This window comes from Sapajus apella, unplaced genomic scaffold (assembly GCF_009761245.1).
Source record: "Sapajus apella isolate SASKATOON/1434 unplaced genomic scaffold, GSC_monkey_1.0 scaffold162, whole genome shotgun sequence".
Lineage (NCBI taxonomy): Eukaryota > Metazoa > Chordata > Mammalia > Primates > Cebidae > Sapajus > Sapajus apella.
The window spans coordinates 1803229-1828068 of NW_022437102.1; the positions used below are offsets into that span (position 1 = coordinate 1803229).

General features: G+C 45.9%; 2 protein-coding genes across 5 annotated transcripts in view; one reads left to right on the forward strand and one right to left on the reverse strand.

The window, feature by feature from the left end:
• The window catches only part of TIMP3 (TIMP metallopeptidase inhibitor 3), a 54662-nt gene extending 42433 nt beyond the window's left edge, over nucleotides 1-12229 (reverse strand). The window contains exon 1 of the mRNA XM_032266922.1: nucleotides 11757-12229. Coding sequence (XP_032122813.1) covers nucleotides 11757-11877 — 121 coding nt within the window. The 5' untranslated portion in view covers nucleotides 11878-12229. The remainder of the gene's footprint in view (nucleotides 1-11756) is intronic.
• Nucleotides 1-24840, forward strand: part of SYN3 (synapsin III) — a 493528-nt gene that overhangs the window by 221006 nt on the left and 247682 nt on the right. The gene's annotated exons all lie outside the window — the stretch shown is intronic.

Sequence of the window (24840 nt, forward strand, 5' to 3'; positions counted from 1 at the left end):
TCTCATTAAGCTCAGCTCCCAACATTTCAAATCTGACTTCTCTCTCTCTCTCTCTCTCTCTCTCTCTCTCTCTCACACACACACACACACACACACAAAGTACACTATTGCCTGGAAAGGCTGGAATGCTATCTTTCTCAAATGTTCTCATTCATTCACAATCTTTTCATTGAATGCCTACTAACATCAGGCATTCAATGAGCTGCTGAGCAAGACTTGGCTCCCATCTAAGGGGAGGCAGTAATACCAAGCAGTAATAATATGATGGCTGACATTTATCAGGCCCTTACTATATGCCAGGCAATGGGCCAGGCCTTTTATTTCCATTATGTCAGTGAATCCTCCCACAACCTATGGAATTAAAAGCGCTATTGCATACTCCATTTTACAGATAGGAAAAATGAGACCAGGGAGTTAAATTGTCCAGGGACAGGCAGCTAGCCATGAATGAAGCCAAAGTTTCTAGCCAAGTGGTCTAACTCTGGAACCTGTGCTCCAGCTCAGAAAGTCTGGGAAGTGCAGGACACATTTTGCCAGAAAAAAACTATTGGTGTTACTCACTCAGAGATCTGAGAATTGAAAGGAAATTCTAGAGATCAAATGGACTCCAGGTCATAAAACTGGTGACCCACAAGGCTGAATCTGGCCCATGACATGTTTTGTTTGGTCCGTGTGTGTGTGTATGTGTCTTTTCAAAAGACTTTACATTAAAAATTTGGATTTCTTGCTTATCCTAAGAGACTGGAAATCTGGCATCACTGGACTCACATTCTGATAGGCTGGAGCTAGATAGCAGCTGTCCCCTCCAGAAGGGACCTGGACTGTATGGTTTACCACAGTTACTGCCATGCTATATTGTCTCCCCAACTCCAAAGCCACAGTTGAGATGCTGTTTATCACCACACTTGCCCACTGTTTTATTGCTTGTCTTATAATAAAGAAATCATTTTTAGTATGTGTTTAATCCTCCAAAATGGAAACCAAGAGACTGGGGAACCATATACATATTTGGTAGGAGTGAGTAATATCTCAGTATGTCTAATACCCAAGTATCCAGCTTCTTTGCCTGGTCCCTGTAGGCACTGGGTTTGAGACATGGCCAAATGACAAGTGAGGAAATCCAGGCCAAAAGAGAATCCACCAAAGAAGGAACTGGAACCCACATCTACCTTCCCACCTCAACTATAAGCTTTTCCCACTGCACCCATGTGTTCAGAACTGCACCCTGGAGACTAACAGGGATTCTGAGATTCTCTCAGATCTCTCAGTCCTACCAGTGGTGAAGTTTGATTCTCCAAACTTCCACAGGATCTTTGGAGCTTTCTGTCCCGTCATTGGGATGTCTCCCTATCAGGGGAGCAGATAGTGACTGCCCAATGGGGCACATGTTTGATCTGAATCTTCCAAATGACCTCCTCATTCACTTAAACAAAGGTTCCATCAGATCACACATGTGTTCATGTGAGCCAGTCTTCCACGAGAGAAGTCCTCTCAGCTGCAGAAAATATTTGAGCTGGCCGGGCATGGTGGCTCACGCCAATAATCCCAGCACTTGGGGAGGCCGAGGTGGGCAGATCACAAGGTCAAGAGATCGAGACCATCCTGGCTAACATGGTGAAACCGTCTCTACTAAAAATACAAAAATTAGCCAAGCGTGGTGGCGCACACCTGTAGTCCCAGCTACTCGGGAGGCTGAGTCAGGAGAATAGCTTGAATCTGGGAGGTGGAGGTTGCAGTGAGCCGACATTGCGACACTGCACTCCGGCCTGGCAACAGAGTGAGACTCCATCTCAAAAGAAAAAGAAAAAGAAAATGTTTGAGCTGAGCCATAAACCAAATTTTCCAGAGTGAGAGAAAACTCAGGTAGACTGTGGATAAGGAAAGCCTTATTTGATGAGTATTGAATCTTCTTAATCCCATTTCTTGTCCATGAGTTTCTTTAGTGGTGTTAATGAGGTTCAATGTTTACCAAGCCTTCCCACGATCAATGATAGGCCCTAAAGTGACCTTGACTCTTAATTCTTAGCCATCGACTAAGCCTGCAAGGTTGCTCTCTGTTTGGCAAATCAGCCCTGCTCCAACAGGAAGTCTGGTGGTCACATATGTCATCTGATAAAGTATCTCAGCTCATTAGAGGTTTTGTTCAGAACCGCATCCACTTTTGCAACCACAGAGATCCTGGCTCTTATCTTAATAGACCATATTTCTAACAAAGTTATTGACAGATTTAGGTGCTCAGTTGTTCAGCTGAAGTAGAGACCCCTTTCCAACAGAACTTCAAGCCAGTGAAACTTGACTCATAGTAGGCATTCATTGAAATACATGTGGAAAAAAAGTGTATACACACCACACAGAACCAGTCCTGCTGTTTTACAGATAAGAGATCAAAACCCAGGGAGGTCAACATCACCAAGGTGACTCAAGTCAGATGATGAAGTAGAACTAGACCTCAGGCTTCCTGACTCCAGCCACTGCTCCTCCTCCATGCCACACTGCACCCCACAGCCCTGGCAGTGGATAGGGGAGTGGGTGCTGACTCTCCAGCCAAGTTCCTTGTTACCAACCTATTTCTAGGGCCCTCTCTTTCACTATGCCAGTGACTTCTACCTCTGCTTATCAGTGGGAGATGTCTAAAGAGGGAAGGGCAGCACCAGATCCTTGACAAGTGTTGGGCTTGGCCTCAGAAGACATGGGTTTCAGTCTCATTCCATGTATCCACTGAACCCTGCCATTCTCAATACTGACATCCACTAAATGGGAACTATGACTTGCCCCCCACCACCATCCTGCTTTCCTCGTTGGGAGGTTGTCATCGAATAAGATCAAATGGACTAAAGACTCTAAAATATGAAGAGCTGTGAAAATAGAGTAGGAACTTGTTGTTTCTCTGTCCTGTGGGAAGCACTGTGACAAAATGGAACACATTAGATTTGGAGGTAGTGGGCAGTCAAACCAAGATTTTGAAACTCAGCTTTCTGTATATGACCCTGGAAAACATCACATCACACCTCAGAGCCCCATTTTCCTCACCAAAAATGAAGTGAGAATATCAGCTCTGCTCTATAATATAACACTACTACTACTACTAAAATCTCATGCTTATTCTCATGGAGCTATTACTATATGGCAGATTCTGTGCTAAACATTCTGTGAAGTATTTAACTTAATTTCCAGTGAAGTTACCACGTGGCACTTAATATATTTCTCTCCATTTTTGAGATGAGGAAACTGAGGCCAAAGAACTTGCCCAAGCTTGGAAGTATCAGAGCTCACAGGAACTATCATGTTTCCAAATCTAAAAGGCAGGCAGTTTATTCATGATAATAAAGTCTGAGTCAAAAGAGAGCCCTTCCTAATACATGAAATACAAACACTTTAGTCAAACACCTTAAGTCAAGAAACTAAGTCTTCATGAAGTCTGATCCTTGTTGCAAAACTCACCATCCCCACATCCTAATCCAGGGATTGCAGGAGCCCCTGAAATTTCTGAATGAAACAGCTCTTCTCTCCAGGCAGCTGGGCTGCCCTATGCCTTGCACCCTCATTCTGAGAGGGATCAAAGTTGGGCAGAGGCAGAAAGGATAACTGCCATGTAATATTTAAGCTCTCTAGTTCCGGAAGGGCTCTTGGAGGCTTGGTCAGCTCAGGACTTGCCCTCTCTGCTCCCCAACACCCTCCCCCCAATCATTCAGGGCTCTGTTTTTCCACCAACTGAACTTTACCTTGGGTTCTCTGAGGCCAAATCATACAGCTTTTCTTCCCTTCCCCACCCCCACAAAAAGCCAGGTGGCTGCAGGCCTGGAAACACTTAAAGTGTCTTGTCTCCAAGCCGTGAATGCCATCATTAGGTGATCGGATTTACATGAACATAAATCAGACTTGAGTGTTGGGTAGTGTGGACCATCCCTTCTGTGACAGCAAAGCCATCCTAGCCACACAGATAGCCTCTAAACGGGTCAGGAAATGTTCTCTGGGGCCCCTCTGCAGCTACAAACATTAATTTTTTAACAACTGAACAAAGACCTCTTAGTTCCACTACAGCCCAGGTAGACACCTGTTGGCCTCCTGTCAAACAGTATTTAGTAAGTCTCTTTAGCTAGAATCAATACTTTGTGTGCCCCTGGATGCCCAGACGTGAACATAAGAAAATACCTGAACCCATGTCCCCTCCTCTGAAAGGATTGGGACCTCAACTAGCACACATCAGTTATCTGCTGTCTATGCCAGGCATGGTGGCAACACTGTGGGTAACAGGGAGAAGTGACAATGGCACTAAATGCATGGGACCTGCCCACAGGGAGGAGAGATGCTAAGCCGGCAAGAAACTAAAGCACCATTCTCATGAGGGGCAAAGGACAGTGATATACCAAAGAGGCCATGAGCTATTTTTGGCATATCAGTAAGCCAACCCAAATTCAACAATGCAGTCAACCAGGAACCCGTGAGAAAGCTTTCCAGGCTTATGAAAACACCAACCATCCTTGCTTTGGGCTGTAATTAATTAGTATATTAGCTGATAGTGTCAGAAGAATGACTGGCTAGTATAGGCAGTTCTAGTTATATTTTAATTTGTTTTTTAATGGAAAATTAATCAACACTCAACACATGAAATTGTGATGGATAATTATTCTAAACACAGAACTTATTGAAGGGAAAAAGTAATAAGAAAAAATATTCCTTAGTGTTGAAAAGGCTGGGAACCACTGAGACTGTTGAAAGGGCACTGGGTTAGGATGTAAGGCTTGGTTATATTAGGATCCCAGAACTGACTATACAGTAATAAAATTTGGAGACAGCAGGGAAGGCATGTCTGGAGAGGAAGAAAATCAAAGATAAGCAGACTAAAGGAAGTCAGTGGAAAAGTCACAAAATGGGTAGAATATTCCCAAGTCTAAAAAGTTGTAGCCCTTGGTCTATATGAGAGACTGACTGGAAACATAGGTTTTCGAGATAGGCTAAGCAAGTGGTTAGGTTGCAAGTGGTGTGACTGTGGACAAGCCATTGGCTTCTCTAGCCTGAGACATTTTACCAGGCTGCTGGGATGGACAACACCCACTTCACAGATTACTGAGATGCAAGTAAGGAGCTTGGTACAGTGCCTGGCACATAGTAAGTGCACCATACTTACTATAGAAAGTAATTACAGTATTATGTTTGGTGATCAAAATATGGGCAAGGTTTCTGACTGTTCATCTGCACCAATGCCAAGGAGTGATCAGGGAAAGGAACCAAAGGAGACCTAGAGAATGGGAAGTTAATGAGGAGTGTTCAAAACCGAGGGGGTGTCATGGGTCAAGCGCCAGAGAGACAGAGTGTGAATAGCTGGAGCAGAAAGGGCCAGTGATGAGACTATGATGATGAGGTAGGCAGGGTCCCTATTGGCCCTTGTAAAAGCCATTTTATGATACTTTATCCTAAGAGTCCACTGAAGAGCTTTCATCAGAACAGGAATTCTTTCTTGAACCAGCCCTTCTAGCTCCCATAATGATGAGATCCTAGTGTCCTTCTTGGCTGGGGTCCACTCATCCTCCCTCTCAGCAGTCCATCCTCCACTTGTGATCATCCCACCACTCTCACCCAATCACCATCCATATGCAACAAGAAGGGAGACAGATGAATGCCTCTGCTGCCACCATGAGCCTGGCCAGTGGACAGCTTTGAGTCAGAAAGCAAAATCTTGTGCATGTGTGTTCAAAACACAGCCACATATACCTTTGAACCTGAATCCATGTAAGTCCTCAAGGTCAAACAACTTCGTGTAATAAATACTCTACTGCTTATTATGAAAGCAAAATAAATACATAAATAAAACAGTCTTCAACGGAATGACTCCAACACTGCAACAAGTCAAGGGTCACAGCTTTCCTGGCAGCGCAGCGTTTCTCTCCCTATGAAAATACTCACATTAACTTGGTCTTCGTGGCCCTAATTTTGCTCCCTTCGAAAGAGACAAAAAGAAGGAAAAAAAGCTCAGAAAGTCAATAAAAAGTATAAATTGTTTTCTATTTGAGAGAAGCATGGAAATCTCTTAAGCACAGGGCTATAATATTCCTCCATCCCCTCGTGTTGAATATACGAAAAGAACTATGTTAACACAGCCACTGTGGAGGGCAAATTGGCAGAAACAACTAAAATGGAAAATGCACATTATATGATTGTAATAATATGAGTATGTAGTTATATATAATATGATACAGTATAGTGTGATATATAGTATAGTTGTTTAATATATTTTAGAGCCAGTGTGCAGAGGCTTAAATACAGGCTCTATTCCTTGCTAGCAGTATAACCTTAAACGAGTTACCTAATTTTTCTAAGCTTCAGTTTCCTCAGCTGTAAAATGGAGAAGACAATAGCACACCTCCCTCATAAAACTGAGAGAATTAAATGAGTTAATGTAAGTTAATAACTTAGAATGATAGCTGGCACATAATAATCACTCTATAATTATTAGTGATTTAAAATTATAATCTCATGGGATACATAAAAGAAATATATATATGTGTGTGTGTGTGTGTGTGTGTGTGTGTGTATATATATATATATATATATTTGAGAATATATATTTTAGGATATATATATATCTCCTCAAAACCATTAAGCCTCAGAATAAAAGAACTTGGTTTGTCTCACTGTAGCCCAGGGAGAAGTAAAGTTAATAGAGACAAGACATTTTGGGGCTTCAAGACTCTTTGCTTACAGGTTGGGGTAAGTTAGGGCTCCCCAGGGGAGGTATTTACTCTGCCAATGTGGTGGGAGGAAAGCTGGGGGGAGGTCAAGAGACTGGGTCCCAGCTAGAGAAGGTGCCCCTCTGACATTTATATATATATTAACTTAGAAAGAGCTCTACTACACATTGTTGAATGGGAAACAAGCAGAATACTATATGTGGTATTCCACTATATTTAGTGTCCTACTATTCATGCGTCTAAGGGAAAAACTACTATAAATTTGCTATGGGTACCTATGTATATAAATGTATAGGAAGAAAAGGATTTGGAGAAGGGACTAGAGTTAGAAAAAGTAATCAAAAGGATTTTACTCAGATAGATAGATAGATGGATAGATAGACAGAGATGGATATATCATAGATACACACAAAGACACATACATGGACATAGGATGCATTCATATACTTATAGCTTTTAAAATATAGATAAAAACAGGCCAAGATGGTACAAATTGTTATTCTCCTTATATAAATTGAAAAACTAAAGCTTAAAGATTGCCCATATATGCCTAGGCACACACAGCCAGCAAGCCCAAGAGGAAGGAGTGGAGCTCAGATTTGCCCTCCCCATTGCCTTTCCACTACCCTACCCTGCCTCTGGAGGCCACCTGGGAGTTGACTACCACAAAAGGCAGAAGGGGCCTCCTCATCCATACTGGCTGGAATGGTGAAAGCCAAGTGCAATGGAGAATTGTGTTGTTGTTTTTGTTTTTAATTAATGAACCTGTTGGAATGTGCCATTCAGCAGTGGAGCTGAATGATTCCTGCTGTTCCTGCAAAACAAAAATCCCTCCACCCAAGCCACTTCTGTGGCCACTTTTCTAGCCGTATCTATCCAGGGACTATGAAAGGGACACAGAACTGTCAGAGGGGCACCTTCTCCAACTGGGACCCAGTCTCCTGACTCCCCCCCGACTTTCCTCCCACCACATTGGCAGACTGGGTACTTCCCCCTGGGGAGCCCTAACTCATCCCCACCTGTAAGCAGAGTCTTGAAGCCCTGAAATGTCATATCTCTATTAACTTTACTTCTCCCTGGGCCACAAGGAGACAAACCAAGTACTTTCATTACTGTGGCTTGATGGTTTCGAGGGTCTTTTCCAGTTCTAATAGCCAAAGAACATTAGAATTTTCCTCTATGATACTCTAGAATAATAAGCTCTCCCTCCCTAAAGATAATGTGTAATGAAAATCTCTGGCCATTCTTGCTGTCTTCATATTTTTAAGGAAAATCCAAATGTAGAAGCAAAGCATTCTTCAAATGTTAACCATCCATTCCATCTCCTGGTCACTTTGGAATATCATGTGTCAAAGTTGAAAAGTTTTTGAAGGATGGTATAACTGATAATACATTTTAGTTTTATCATTTAGCAACTAGGTGGCCTTGGACAAGCACAATCTCTTCAGCCTCAGTGTTTTTCATCTGAAAAATGGGTACAATACCTACTCTTAAAATTGCTGGGCAGAGGAGGGGGTGAAAGAGATGGCATTGGGGAAGTGCTTGCCACCAGGAGAGCTGTCTCTTCCCTTCTCCAGCTCCATAGCAGCTCTCCTCCTTCCATGGTTCCCAAGACATCCACAGCCTGGGTCCCCCAGACTTGCCCTCTCCAAAGTCTGATTATTTCTTTTTTCCTTAAGTTGCAAAGCCCAGTGTTGAGGTGTAATTGTGTGTGAGAGGGAGAGGGAATGGATCTGGTTTCTTTGAAAATGGCTTCTTTACTAAAACGACAACCTCAGATCTGATACTGAAAGAATCTGCTGGCACTGGGCCCTGTCAAAACAATTTGGAGATATCCAGGGGCCATCCTCCACGGCTGGCAGCCGGCCCCCAAGCTGAGCCTCACGCTCAAATTCCCAGCAGGCACAGAGGCAGGCCCCGAACACGCTCCATCACACAGCCCCATTCCTCCCATGCAAAGGAGGCTGGAGAGAAAGAGAGAAGGCTTGGCATTCTGACACAAAATTTTGTCTCTGCTGCACCCCCCACAGCACTGACTGAGAGAGGCACCCGGCCTCTCTACATCCTTTTTAGAGTTAAACACCTCTTTTGTAGAAGACACACGCGCGCGCGCGCGCGTGCATGCACACACACACACACACACACACATACACACACACACACATTTTCAGAAAGCCCTTGGCACTGCCCAACCCTTCCTGAGCTGGATAGAGCTGCCAGAGCGGATCTGCCCGCCGAGGCCACCTTCTTCGTCCCTAGCCCCCTCCTGTTCCTCCTCTAGAGTCAAGGTTTTTTCAGGAGTTTCAGGGGCAATGACTGGCCGGGGGGAGGGGGACCTCAGATATCCTGCCTGCTGCCAAGTCCCTTACTTTCCCCCACAGTGTGTCTTATAAGCCAGCATGTAGTTTATTCTTCTCCTAAACACTTCCATAGGGTGCAGGGCCTGGAGTTGCTATAGAAACACCTTTTAACTCCTCCTCCCCCAGAATGCTGTGCCAGGCCCTAGGACTTTGGGGACAAAAGACAAAAAGAGACACCTGTGGATGAGCAAAGAGAGGAAGAAAGGCCATCAGGCAGCCCCCCTGGAGAGGGCCGGGCCAGGCCTGCTGTGCCTTTTGCTAGGCCAACATGGCACCAAGCCATGAAGAGAAAACCACCATGAAGGTTCTAGAAGAGGAAGTTGGTAGGCTGGCATGAACACCTTTAGGGGGCTACAAAGTTGACTGAAAGGATTGTGTGGGTCCAAAGGAATAGGGAGCTCCTACATATTTTCTTGAGGGAGAGAATGGACAGTTTTAAGCCAGACTGGAAACCAGAAAGGCTCTGAGCAACGATACTTGGGAGCCAAGTACTGGATGCCAGTAGGGTGCTGTGCAAGGCGCAGGAGGTCGGCAGACAAGCAGCCCACACCCACACCTCCCGTTTTAAAAGCATTAGCTCATCCCTGCCACTAGTGCAGTGCACCAAACCCAGGCAGGACAATTTGGGATCCATGCCAGAGCATCGAAGATTTTTTGTTTCTTTTTTTCTTTTTGCTACCACAATCTCCTGGTCTTTGGGTACTTCCTGATAACTTAGCTTTTCTCTGGGAAATTTATTAAAAGGCGTGAAGGAGCTATTTATTGAATTAATCCAGAGAAATTGTGAGAAACTTCTGCATCACTCATACTCACTGCAGGAAACCTAAGCAGTAAACATACTGGAGGGCCCACATTGGAAGCAGGATCTGCTCATGCTTGTTTTTACTTTTCTGTGGTCAATTTCTAGAGTAGAACCCCCAAAGCAAAGGGCAAGGGGGAAAAATGGGGACCCACTCCCACTACATACCAAAAAAAAAAAAACCCAGGTGAACCCACCCAGCCCATTTTCCAGCAGAAGTGGACTTGAGCTGCACCCCTGCACACCCTGATTCCACCTGCCAGCCTCCTGGCCAGCGCATGTGTGTGCTCCCGCTGGGCAAAACCGGAACTCAGAAGCAGCAGCAACTCCCCGTACTAATCAGGTGGACATGTCACAAACTGGGATGAGGAGGGAAAGAGTAAGTGGAATGTGGGTGGAGGCGGTCAGAGGAGGAGGGAGGAAAACCTTCCCCAGGCTTCAGGAGGCCCAAGAGGATCTTTCTAAGCAATCCACAAACCTGGGGCCAGCTAGGTTCCCCAGGGAGAGGGAATGATGCACCCTGCAGCCCCAGGAAACCTCTAACATGGGCGATCTCAGATCACACAAACACCTTCAGCTGCCAACTGCACTGACTTTCTGGTCACCACACCCCCACTCTGACCTCTAGGCTCGGTCCAGCCCACCAGCAGCACCCCTCCCGGCCTCTACTGCCTCCCCTGCCAAGCTCCTGCCTCCTTCCCCTCCTCACCGCAACACACTGGTAGAGTCCCTCACCCAAGACTCAGTGGAAAATTTCGTTCTCCTTTATGACTGTACTTAAAACACACATGCTCCATTCTTCACCTCTGAATCGACACAGGCAGAGGGCGGCAAGGCTGTCCCACCTCACCGCCCAGCTCAGCACACACACAGTCTCCCAGCAGTGCCACTGGACTTGCATGCTTTATAGGCTGGAAAGGAGTAGAGAGATGTTTTCCAGATGCCACTCCGCCTTTGGCCAAGCAAACACGGGTGTCCCAAACACTCCCAGACAAGCCTCCCAGGATGCTCTCAAGGCCCTCTGTACATGCTAAGGAGTAGGACCTCCTACTCCTTACAGGGTCACTCTACTCAAGACACTAAGTCCAGTCTGGAACTGTCACCCTGATGTGACCCTTGGCAGCTTTGTTCTTTTGGTGACAAATCTGTTTTCCACTGCCCATTCTCTCCCTCCCCACACACATTCAAGGAAAAAAAATAGCCTTCCTGTGAATTTTCACAGCTATGTGATAAGTGATCCCTCACACACGCCACCTTCTGCTGGCTATCAACACTCTCAAATACAGTGCCTCCAGGGGGTGGGTCAACGCCACAGCTTTCTCCTCCTTTTCCCCCTTAAATCCACCCAAAGTTGGCAGTCCAAGAAGCTCGGTTTGCGCTTGCTTGGGAAGCCTGCAGTTGGGTTGGGTCTCAGTGAAAAGTATGAATTTCATGGGCACAGGAGATGATGCAAACTCGGAGTACTCCAAGTTTCTCCTGCAACTTTCCGTGCACATGGCTGGCAACTTTTTTTTTTTTAAACTAATTAACTTCCCAGCACTTTAGTTAGCATTCCAAGCTTTGGGAACCCTTTCCCCACCCTTCTCTTCTAGCCCTTCCTCCTTTAGTAGTGAATGGGGACATTTTCCAGATGTCAAAAGAACCGGTAGGAACCTCACGCCCTAAGTTAGGAAAGCAAAGGCGGCCAAGGGCTCGCTCAGCCACAGCGAGTTTCCTCTGCAGGCCATCTTCCCCTCTTGGCTATGCCAGAGACCCCAGCCAAGGACATTGAGTTTCTCCACTCCGCCCCAACCCCGTTTGCCCCTTTCTTGGGACAGAGGAAAGGAGTGGGGCTTGCCTTGCCTCCCTGAGCAGCGTTGCAGTCCCGGCTGCAGCGCGGGGCTCGGGCGGGGTACCGGTAGCGCTTACCGATGTCGGAGTTGCAGAAGGCGTCCTGGGGGTGGCTGGGTGAGCATGTGCACGCCTCGGCGCCCCAGTCCCCCAGGCTCCAGCTGCCCAGGAGCACAACGAGCCCGAGCCAGGGAGTCATTGCCGCTGCTGCCGCCGCTGCCGGGGCTGCTGCTCGCCTCTCCAAAGTTGCCGTGCGCACCGCCGGCGGGGCTGCTGTAGCCCGAGCTCGCTCGCCCGCCGGGCTGTGCGGGGCAACTTTGGCCTCCGGCGCGCTGCCCTCCGAGTGCCCAGCGGGACGGGATGGGGCACGGCGAGGCTGCCTCGGCGCTGGTGCAGAACTCCGCGGGCGGCCTCCCGGCGAAGGAGCAGGAGCTGGAGGAGCAAGAGGAGGAGGACAAGCCGTCTGAATGCCCGCCGCCGGCCTGCTGCCCGCTCTGCGCCGCTGTCTGGGCGGTCGAGTGATATAGCCTGGGCCCCTGGGGACCCCGCCTCGGGCGCTCGGGGCCCGCCCCCTCAGACCAATGGCAGAGCCGTATTACCTCATCGGCTCTCCAAAAAGGGGGCGGGGCCGGGGGCGCGGGGCAGCGGGGCGGGGCCACCCCCGGACCGTTCAGATCCTTATAGGGAATAATACCGCCGTGGGCACGCGAGTGGGTGGGCTGGGGCACGCCCGGGACCGGTGCTTGCTGCCGGGTCCTCCGAGCGGCGCCCTGGGGCCCCCTCTCATCTGCGCACTCGCCCCACGCCACTGGGTGCCTCTGATCCAAACCAGAACCAACTTACCACTCACCCACCCCAGCAGGACCCCTTCCACGAGTCAGGGTTGGCCATGTCCCAGAGTCCTTGACTGCACCTGGTGGAACAGCTATCGGGGATACTAACTGCTACCCCTCCAGTCTCTCTAGAGAGAGCAGAGGAGAAAGACCCAAACACTCACATACTCTCTCTCTCTCTCTCTCTCTCTCACTCTCTCTCTGGTTCTTGCTCTCTGGGATACGAGAAGCCATCTGCTGTTTGCAGCTGGCTATGATATATGATAGAAGATTGTTTTTCTGTGCTCCCCCAGAGCAAACGGGGTTCTGTATTCAGTCAACAAACACAGTTCAGGATGCTGGGTTAAGCAACACAAAGCCCTTGCCCCCAGGGAAATCCATGAATGCACAGGGTGATTTTCTGTCATGCTAGGGCTATGAAGAAAACAGAGTTCTGGGTTGAACATGACCGGGGAAGGCACTGCTCTCTCTGTGCTAGCAAGGGAAGGGCTCCCTGAAGTGCCATCCTTGCTGAGAAGTGGGCAAAGAGGAGGATTCACTCTGGACAAGCCATGGGAGAGGGTGCCAGGGAGGGGGAACACAAGTACAAAGGTCCTGGGCATGTTTGCAAGACAGAAAGTAGAAAGGCAAGAGGAAATGGTTCCCCACCCATGGCTGCTGACAGGTCACCACCCTTCAGCAAGGGATTTGTGGGTGAGCTGATCCAAAATTGTAGTAAAACTAGGAGAACAATCCAGGATCCTAGATGGCTAGCTATAATGGATGATTGCAAATAATGAACACAATTACTATCCTTATTATTAACATCTTGATTCTGCTTTGTATTTTTAAAAACAGGATTCTGTACCTTACCTCATTATAGTGCTCACAACAATCCTTCTAGATAGGAAAAGCAAGTGCACGTATCATTCCCACTTTCCAGGTGAGGAACTGGCACAGAAAGATGAGATGATTAGTGGCCAGCCAGGAACTCAAGTCACCCCTTTCCACTGCCCCTTCCCATCTGCAGACAGACTTGCATTTCCCCGAACTTCAGCATCTGTTCCATATAACTGCAAATGGCCATTTGCAGCTGGGATCTTCCATCTTTCTACACTTGTCTCTCTCCCTTTCTCTTCCACTTCATCCTGTTAGAAAGAGATTCATATGTTTGGGCTGTAGAAATGCTACAAGTTTAGAACAAATAAAAACGGAGAGAAATGCAAGTTCAGCTTCTTTCTCAGAACTCCTCTGTTTACCTCTCAGAGAAGTGACATTGGGACAAGAAACACCGAAGAATTTGTGAGAGGCAGTATTTCCAAGAACGTTTTTGAAACTTCTTTCCCTGCCCTTGAGCATTTTAGCCATAGGAAAGTGGAACCAGTTTCCACATCATTCTGACTTGTTCCCCACCCAGCTTTAAAAACCCTCCCTGTCTTCACTCTGTGTCCTCACCCATAGAGATGTTTCTGTCACTCAATGTTTTTCCAGCACTGTTTTCATTGTTTTATGGGGTACAATTGTATTACTTCCCCAACCACAGTAGGAATACTTCGAGGCCTAGGATATTTAGCCATACTGCTTTTTAGCTCTCTGAGAACCAAATAGGGTCTCAGGAGACTGGAGCATGGGTGTGGCCAACAGCCCACTGAGTCCTGAGCAGAGTGCCCTGGAGGCCAGTCTAAGGATCCAGGTTGAATGAGAGCATACGTGGTGGAATTTGAGAGATTCGATTATCCCCGCACTCCACATGACTTATTCCACAGTCATGTGGAAGGTTTTAAAAGACTTTCCAGACCAAATCCACTTTGGATAAGCATCTTACATGATAGAGGCCCTCTCTTCTCTTTCTTTTCATGTTACAGTTTTGTCCAGTCTGCCGATATTTTCTCCAAGGGAAAGCTTTTCCTGAAATATAGGTATCAAGTAAATAACTTCTGCTGAACTTCAAGCAGCAGTTTTCTCATAGAAAGCATCTGAAGCATTTTATTCCGGCAGTTACTTAATTACGAAAGTGCAAGTGGAATCTGATCTTTTTTCCAGCTGAAAGGTAATGAAATTACCTTTTGGTTAATTTCCTCTCACTCCCTGTCCTAAGCCGGTCCATGCAGTGTCTCGAAGTTTAACGAATTCCAAGAGCTTTTCAGTTAGGATGTTCTGCCTTATTCCTAACCTGAGTCAGTTCCCCTCTGCCCACCATGTGAAGGCAGTTCAGTTGTCACCCTAAGGAATAGAAAGAGCAAACTCCATGAATCCTTGTGTAGGGAAGTCCTCCTGCTACGGCTACCCCCTTCATGAGCCTAGTAATATGTAAGAATTGTTTTTTCAATGTCATTTAATAAGCTAGGTGGGGTGGACCTGAGGTTAATGGTAAGAGTGAAGATACAGGCTCTCCTGCTTTCTCTTGACAGCTAAAAACAATGGTAGATTTATAAATCTGGGAAGAACTGAGTAAGTTTCAAGATCTATCTGGCCTGTCTACACACCTACCAGGATGACCTGGTATTCCCTTTCCTGGGACTTTTCTAGGAAAGATGAGTCCATATCCACCCTCTTTGTATCAAGTTATAGGATGCTGGAGTCTGTAGGAAGAGAAGTTGTAAAAAGGACCTCAGAAACTACCCATCCTTATTTTAAATGTAGGAAAAATAAGGTTCAGACAGGTGAAGGAACTTGCCCCTTTGCAGGCCTCAGTCCTCCAAGCTCTAGGGTGTGGCCCATGCTTGTACTGTGGCCTTGGGAACACCAGCCTTTCACAGATCTCATATCTGCTTTTGAGATCTGTAGACAGATCCATTTGAGTCTGTTTGTACGGTGTCCAGCCCACAGAGAACTTTTACCTGCACTGATTAAATATTCTCTACTATAATAATAATCACCCTCTGAGCCAATCAGAAGAAATACAGGTTTGTCCTCATGACACGTTTATCTCTTGTGTGTTTATTTTTTTCCCGTTTCTAAATGATGAGCTAATGCATTCCAAACATATCACTATAAAAAGGCACATGAAAATTTTGTTTCTGGGAAATGAAAAGAGAGTAGAGTGGGAAAAAAAAATAAAAAAACCTGGGATTTTTTCCGAATGTTGCAGAATAGTTGTGCATCTGCCTTGGTCAAGTCACTTTGCCTGTCCAGGCGTCAACTTCGACTTCTGTGTTTATTGGATGAAAGATAGAACTCAGTGGTCCCCAGAATCTCTCTCGCCTCAAAAATTCTAAGATTCCATGGGAAATCCTCAAGGACAAGTGAATATTTCTGAAGGGCAGATGGGTCTTGCTGTTTAAACAGGTTTGACACACAGGAATGTACTTAAGACTGAAGACCATCCATCAGTTTCTCAGCCAACACTGAGTTCCTAAACTGCTACCTCCCCCAAGAATCAATGCTGAAAATGGAATTTCAGAGAAGACTGTGATGCTAAAGTCCTAGGAGAGACAGGGTCTGGCTTCTGGCGGCGCCCAGTGTAGTTATGTCTTCACCTGCCTGCTTGCCTCTTGGATCATAGCACTAAAAGGTTAGGAAGGTGTCTTTTTTATCTCCATTTTCTTTTTGGTCTTCGAAAGTCATCGAACTCTTCCACATCCTTCAGATCTCAGTTTAAATGTCACCTCCTCTGGGAACCTCCTCTGATTCCCCTCCCATGTGTCCGCACAGCACTCTGTATTAACTTATTTGACAATACTTAGCTGACTCGAATGTGATTATTTACGCATCTGTTTCCCTTCCTGAGCTGTAAGCCCCTAGAAGACAGGGATCAAGTGTTGGTAACAATGAGTTTAATAAGAATTGGTTGAATGGGTCCAGTGATCAGCACCACCGACCCCTTTCCAGCATTCAGATAGGCAGGTAGGTGGTGGCTCCTTGAAGAGTTCTTGGAACTCTATCCCTCTGGCCAGTGCTAGGGGGCACTATAAGCCAGAGAACGCCCATTTGCTCAGCCTGCAGTCCTGATCGGTTGTCTCTATGCGAGGGCGGGAGAGCACATTTCCACATTCATCGGTGGGGTGTGGGTGCCTTTGAGTGGGTGATCCTCACCCCTCCCCTCTGCCATGGCCACAAAGCTCTCAGTCAACATCCCGTCTGGGCTCCTCCACCCCTGAGCTGGCCACATGTCAACCCAAAGGGGAGATGCTCTCTGGGGAAGCAACATAGTTGTGAATCATTGGTTTGGGGGCCTTAGGACAGTCTGGGAACACTGCAGAAGATGCCACATCCCCACTCTTCCAGGGAAGAGCTGGGCTTTGGAAATTCAACCTGGAGAAGGTGCTGTCATTTCTGTTGCCTGATAGGGAAGCTCCTCTTTGCTTTCCTCCCTCTTCCACTCCAGACCCTAACCACAATGCCTTCCCACAAGTCCCATAGTCCATGTGAAAGTCATTATATTCAAAATGGCCTTTTCCAAGCAGCAGACAGCCTGGTCCACCCATTTCCCCGTTAGCCCTGGCCAGACCCTCAGTGGGGTTGCTGCCCAGCACAGGGCAATTCTGAGCCTAAGATGCTAAGTACTGCAGGCTCTGTCTGTGTCTGGCACCAGCAGGGGATAAACACCTTTCCTTGCCTCCATCTGGAGCCAATTTCATGGCAGTAAAATTGCCCCAGCTCTCCCCCAGCCTTGCCGGTGAAGTGAAGACCCCTCTGTAAGAGTCTCTGGCTACATTCACATGAATCCTGGAGTTTTCATAGTTCTTTCCACAGGGATCTACTCCCAGGGTTTTTAAGCCAGAAAACACATGTGTGCAGTAAAGCCATGCTGTATCCTATATTATCTAGGGTGGTGGGAAATGGGAAGCGGAGTCAAATATTCCAGCTTTTGTTTTCCCGTGCATGCGCGTGTGTGTGTGTGTGTGTGTGTGTGTTTTAGTGACCATATATTCAGCAGTCAATTATTTCTGTGAAGGGTAATATGAAATGGAAGGAGAAGAACTTTTCCCCAACTCTGTTTTAATGTCTTCCTTATGCCCATGGAGTTCATGTGTTTTTCCTTTAAAAACGAGTAGCTCCTTTGTGGTTTCTTTGAAGGTTGCATGCTCAGCTTCACACAGAGAACACACATGAGTGTCTCCGCCGGGCACTCTCATGCCTTGGGAGGGAATGGGATGGACATGTGGTTGGTCTCCTGTTACTGGGCTTAAGGTCTTGTTTCTGCAAGGCACTTGAGCTCTCTTCACTGGAACCTGCTGGAACTAACATGGTCTTGTCCTGTGTTGTGGGTACCGTCCAAAGAGCATTTAACACCATTGATCGCATCCTTCTTTAAACTTGGCTGCCGAGACCCTGCTTTCTCTGGGATTTTGCTTTCTCCCTCTCCAGCTGTACCTTCTCAGTCTTCTTGGCAGGCTCCTCAGGTTCTTCCTGAAATTAAAATATAACTGGATCCCAATTTTCTGTCCTTAGCGCTCTCTCCTACCCTTTTCACCTCTACACTCTCCCTGGCCAACCCCACACACTCCCATGATCTCTACCATGCTCTGTGCACTGGAGTGCACACAGCAAAGAGTGGTGTCCCTCCGATTGCCTGTCTTCTATCTCCAACTTCCTCCTGCCCAATATCGCTTGGAAATCCCATGGCCTCCTCAGACTCCAGGTGTCCAAAACTCATTGTCTTTTCCCCTCAGTCCTCTCTGGGATTACCCATTCCAGAGGATAACACCATCACTTACCAGGTCCTATAGATTCTCACTCTCCACATCTCTTCTAACCCTCCCTTCCTCTCATGCTTACCATTTCTACCTTGGATCAGGCCCCCAGGGATTCTTTCCTGGCAATTTCAATACTGATATAATTACTTATCCTCCCCAGAGTCTTTCTCTAGCAACCTCAGCTTTTGCGTTGCTACTTCTGTACATTTTAAAAAATATAAATCTGAAAGCATGCTATCCTTTGCTTGAAATGATTCACTCATGCTCTGTGGCTTTCTGAACAAAGTCTTAAGCTCCAAAGACAAACAAGCCCCTCTGTGATCTGGCTCTTCCCCAGGGCTCCACGATCCACAGCTGGAGGAGGCCCTTTTCACGTAGAATACAATGAGATGGCTGCCCCTGCATTTATACAACAGCAGCCTCTGTTCTTGCTTATCTCTCTAAACCCATGCTGCCCTCCTTCAACCCATTATATTCCAGCTATCAGTTTCCCTGAGCCTTGTTCATAATGCACTCTTGGCCTGGAATCCAACCTCCACCAATATATTCCCCCACCCTCCTCCACCTCACCTGCCAGGAATCGTGTATTCATCTTTCAGGATTCAGCTAGAGTCACCACTTAGTGAATGTTTTCTGGTCTCTGTCTTCCCCAGCAGAATGGACCACCCCCTCTCAGGCCTCTCTCCTCTTCTCTCACTCATGTTCCACCCACACTGGGTCCCCTGGGCTTCCAGCTGGGCACCTCGCATACTCTGTTGCCCCCAGTGGTTGATATCCCTGGTTCTCTAATAGACAGCAAACAAATCCAGGTGCTTCTGTGACTGCTTAGCACAGCATCTGCACATCGTAGGCTCTTAACAAATGTTAAAGGAATAAACTAACCAATGAATGGAGTGGAGAAAAGGAGGAGTCAGAGTATCACCTTCACACATTCACCCCAACAGAGGCTCTGGGATCCAGCTCCTGGGATTCAGAGACTCAATTAAATGAGGCTCCCTCAGTTGATCAGTCTTGAGGACTGATCCTAAGAGTCCAGAAAACCAACCACAATCCCACTGGGCTTGTTTCCCGTGAGGTATTTCATTGTTACATAGGCTAGAGAACTCATGTCAACACCACTGCCATATTTTCCTCCTGATAGTCACAGAGAGCTTCATGTGAAGCTAGTCTCTCCTCAGAAGGTGGCTTTGGTGTGTGTAGAGTCAGAACACAGGGATTGAGGGCATAATAGGAAGGGTCTTTCAGCTGAGATACCCTGGAATTCTCCTTTTAATGGGAGCAAAGGCTTTGCTGAGGAAATTCCAGTGCTCGCTACCACTGGCCAAAGCCTCTCTTCCTGAACAGTGATAGTGCTGGACACACAATGGCGACTCCAGGCTCTTGGGTCTTCTTGGTTTTTGGCACCAGGCTGGCCACTCCATCTTTCTTTTCCTTTCTTTTCTTTGTACTTGGAATATTGGAATTCATGTGGCTTCTACATTTTAGTATACAAGTTACCATCCAAAGATTTCCCCCAGGTCAACTAGTATGGGCTCTGGTATTCGCAGATTTTCAACTCTGCCCTTTCCATGTCTTGATTTACTATTACAGCTGGCTAAGCACATGCATGGTGCATGAATGTATGCCTTCAGTAAGACAGATGGCCTTGTTTCCAAGTTGTGGGTGTGCCCTTAATCATGAATCCCCCACTGACATTCTCTATTTGCCTCACAGCTTGTGTGTGTGTCATAGTGTGATGATCAAGTCATTGGAAGAAAGGGTCAGGGTTCTCTCCTCCCTTACTCCTTCATTCAAATATTCACCAAACATTGACAGAATGTCTACTACTCCATGCTAGGCCCTGGAGATATAACCATGAACAAGGCATAGCCCGGTTCCCAAGGAACTCCAGTCTTCTGGGAGAAAAAGACAAGAAAATAATAGTTGGTGGTAAGAGCTACAATGGGATAGTCAAGTGTGCCATGAGATCATGGAGCTAACTATCCAACCAGGCAGCAGGGAGGTGTTTAGGAAGTCCTTTCATGGTAAGGCAGAAGGTCAGAGCTAGGAGAGAGCTGTAGGTCACCAAGTTGAACTCCCTCATTTTACAGATACAGAAACAGACCTAGAGAAGTAGACACCAGATTATTGGCAGAGGCAAACAAAGAATCAGACCCCTTAGTACCTTGTCATCTTCCCATCACTGCAGGCTGCTCTAATTCTGCTGGGCCCATGAGAGATAATCAGTAAATCATTGTCTCCCTGCTCTGCAACTCATCAACCTTGGAATGATAAGCTGGAAAATGTTTCTAAGACAAGTAAAAGAGAAGGAAGCTTGCATTAGTTGAATACCTACTATATGCAATGCACTTTCAATGCATTATTACCTCTAATCATCACAACCCTCAATAATAGGTACTATTTTATGCCCATTTTATGGTCAAGGAAACTGAGGCTCAAAGAAGTTAAATTGCATGTTCAGTTTCTTACATGCAGGGAAGTGGCAGAGCTGTGATTCAGACACGGGGGTCTCTCTCCAAACCAGCACTCATTCTGAAGACTTCAAAGTCAATGTGCCCACAGGTTCATTGGGGCATTTGCAGTGCTGGTGATATTTTTCTTTGTCTTTTGGGTTCTCGTTGAGTGCTCAGAGCTCTTGATGCAGCCAAGCAGAGAGAAGCATAGTACCTACCTCTGAGGGCCAGGGAGGGAGCTTTATCAGCAGGCAAGTGAGATGCCTCTCTGTTTCATTTGATTTGCAGTGGAGAGAAGGCAGGAGAAGTGACTTGGCAGGCAATTTCTAGGGGTGTGGATGTGTCCTTCCTTACTCAAAATTTTAATAGATGCTATAGGAAAATTACATTTGTGTTATTACAAAGATAGGGCCCAGAACCCAGAGGCAAGCTGATGGCATACTCATCAGTATATTTTAACAGCTAATGAACCTGGCTTCATTTCCTCCTGAAATTTCAAGCATGAGATTGTGGCAATATACTAGGTTATTATCCTAGTCTTACCACATAAAATAGCCATGTGACCTTGAGTAAATCAGTGACTCTTTTCTTCAAATGTAAAACCAGGTGGGTTGGATTTAACCATCTCTCAAAATTTCCCATGGAATATTCTAGAAGGCAACCCAACAAGGAGGTTAGGAACCAACCAAGGCCTGTGATGTCATAAGCCTGAGTTTTAATCCTTCTTTACTTTTTCACTGTGACCTTGAACAAGTTCCTTAACCTCCTTCTGAGCCTCAGCTGTCGCATGGTAAAATAGAGGAGAGACGCATACTTCGTAGGATTTTCATGAGGACCAGTCACTGTAAGCTGAATAAGATGCATGGCACAGTGCCTGGCACATAGTAGATTCTCACTGAGGACTATATATACCAGGCTGTGGCCCCAGAGGCATAAAGATGAATGCTTATATCCCATTTGACCTTGTAATTAACTCAAAGAAGGGATGGAAGAAAGGAGGCAAAAAAGAATTAAAAACACTTGATAGTAATAACTAATTCCTATGGAGTGCATATTGAGTACCGGGCATTCTTCCAGGTGGTTTGCATGTATTAATTTGTACCAATTCTTACAGCAAAAGCTGTGAGGTAGATGAGATCACCATTGCCATCCCTTTTCATCAGCAGTGAAAACTAAGGTACACAAAGATTACATCACTTACTCAAGATTACCTGGCCAGTGTGCTGCAGTGCTGGAATTGGAAGCCAGAGCCCATCCTCTTAACCATACCACTACCTTGCCTCTTCAAGCAGAAGGCGAACATTTGGAACATAACAAGAGATATGAAGGGCAGATGCCCAGTTTCTGAAACCAGCTGGGTCTTTCTTCCTGGAATGCCTGTACCCACCAATCAAGGGTGAGGAAACATTACTTAGATATGGCCCCTATCAGAAGCAACACTTAGTAGGGCATTGAGTTTGTCAGCACGCCCTCCTGGAGAACAGTACTGAGCCAGGTCAATATGCCTTCTAGTCCTTGGGGTAAGTGCTGATGTTAGAATCAAAACGTTTGAGTCCACGTCCTCCAGTCTCCTCCATTGCTCTCTAAGCATAAATTGAATCCCTATGAAGTGAAGGCAAACATCTAATTCACAGAGGCAGCTGCAAAGACCAAACAATAAGTAACTAAGGTTTACTGAGCACTGCTATGTGCCAGGTCCTATTCTATGTACTATACAAGTGTAAAGGTATGTCATTCTCACAACTCTATGATGTAGGGGCTATTATGATCATGCCCATTTTATGGAAAAGAACACTGGGACACAGAGACGTTTAGTAATGTAGCCAAGGTTACGCAGTTAATCAGTGGTGGAGCCAGATTTCCAAGTTCAGCATCCAATCCTGCACTCCTCACTATCTCTGTGTACTCCAGTGATCAGTTAAAAAGATGTTGTAAACACTAAATGTGATTGTGTTTTCTTTCTCTGGTAGTCACATCTTAGGTCTTTGTTCATACTGTTCCCTTGACCTTTCCTCCTAGCTACTTTTACTTGTCTGCAGTGGTGAAGAGCAAGGTTCTAGAGACCCCAGTGCTGTGCCGGAGCTGGCTCACCCTGGCTTGCCAGAGCCACTTGTTATATGTTCAGGAATTTTGCAAGTCGGTCATTAAGCATAGGCGTTATTTAAAATATTGGCTGGGCACAGTGGCTCACGCCTATAATCCTATCGCTTTGAGAGGCTGAGGTAGCCGAGTCATTTGATGCCAGGAGTTCAAGACCAGCCTGGCCAACATGGCAAAATCCCATCTCTACTAAAAATATAAAAAATTAGCCGGGCATGGTAGGATGTGCCTGTAGTCCCTGCTACTGGGGAGGCTAAGGTACAAGAATTGCTTGAACCCAGGAGATGTAGGTTACAGTGAGCCAAGATCATGCCAGTGTACTCCAGCCTGGGTGACAGAGTGAGACTCAGTATCCAAAAAAAAAATCAATTAAAAATAAAGTTTAATTTAATTATATAAAGTTACAACTAATAAATTATATTTATGAACACTTGATACTCCTCACTCCTCAATTATTTATTACAGCATACTCTATGCCATCAGGGTAATTTCCATTTGTTGTGTCTGTATGGTGGAAATATTACATAACATGCTACTGCATGTTGAGGAGCATCACCTTGATAACTTAAAACTGGTCATAATGGGAGTATTTACACCACAGAAATTGGCAAACACTGCAAATGAGGGCTCTTTGTACTATAAAGCTACTTGTTAAATATTTAGCAGTTCACTGCTGCCATTTCTTGTGTGACCTTGGACAAGTAACTTAACTTTCTTGTGCCTCCATATCATGGTCTGTAATATAGGGACAACAATAGCGCCTACCTCACAGCGTTACAAGGAATAAATAGGATAACATATGTGAAAAGGATTTGCAGAATTCCTGGCACAGAGCCAACCAATCAGTGAATGGCCACTGTCAAGATTATTAAGACAATCTACAAGTAGCCTTTCCTCTCACCCAAGCTGGGTGTGTCCATCAGAGATGATCTGACTTGAAGTTCATCACCCTGTACTGGGATTGTCAGTTTCTGTGTAACTTTCCCTCTTTAGAAAGTGAGCTATTTGACAGGGCTAATGAAATTTCCTCCTCCGAGAATATAACACAATACCGATACCCAGTAGGTCCTCAACAAATTATTACATTAAATTTAGTTAAAAAAGTTTAGAGGCTACTGGAAAATCAGAATTAGGAAACATGGAAGCTTCCTCATCACATAAATATTTAAGTATTAATAGTTCTCCACACAAAAGCATTGCTGGAACATTATGTTTGGGGTTCATTTCTTAGGAGTATCTTATAGTAAAGTCATTTTAGAATTTCAGAAACTGAAAGCACACTAACTTGGTGCCTGGACAAACCTACTGTATACTGAACTCTGTTTTATAACAAAGTTCTCAGTGTATATGATATGGAGCCCTCTGATTATCTTCGCATGTCAAGTAGGAATATGACCAGTAACTTTCCAAAACACTTGAAGGTAGCTGGAATTACTTTTTGCCTCAAGTATTTAGAGAAAAAAGACCTTGATGTCACATCAACAAACTAAAAAAGAGATTGCACATACCTGGAGTGCCTTCCTAGGCCTGGGAGGCAGTGATTCGGGACTGATTTCAGGGGGAAGGAAGGGGAGAGGCTGAAGGCATGTTGAAAAATCATTTTTTTGTCTGTTGCTCCTTTGTATGAACTGGTTGCTGGCTTATGCAACGCCCAGTAATTAAAATGGCTGGAATGCTTTGCATTATTAAGGCAAAGTGAAGGCGGCTCAGAGGCCTGGAGCTGGAGCCAGCTGGAGGGGACCCAGTGATCCTACCCTGGCTGCCCCTTGACCTGGCAGAGGTGACTGGCATCTGGCTTTGGGTGGGGGGGCATGTGGCAAGGAGAAGGAAGGAAGTCAGAGGTGTCCGGAGCTACTCCCACTCATCTCCCCTTTCCCCAGGCAGGTGGGTACACCACAGTGCATGCCTCTAGAATGAAGGTAGGCACAGGCCACCCACCTTCTAGAAGTTTGTAATGATTAGTGGCAATGCCTAGGAATGATGAACAATAATAAAGCTGTTCTTTATTAAATATCTATCATGTTTCAGGTCCTGTAATAATAACATTGATTGCAGGACTTTCACAGGTGCTCAAATTCTTGATGTAAAATGGCATAGTATTTGCATATAATCTACACATACCCTCCCACATACTCTGAATCATCTCTAAATTACTTAC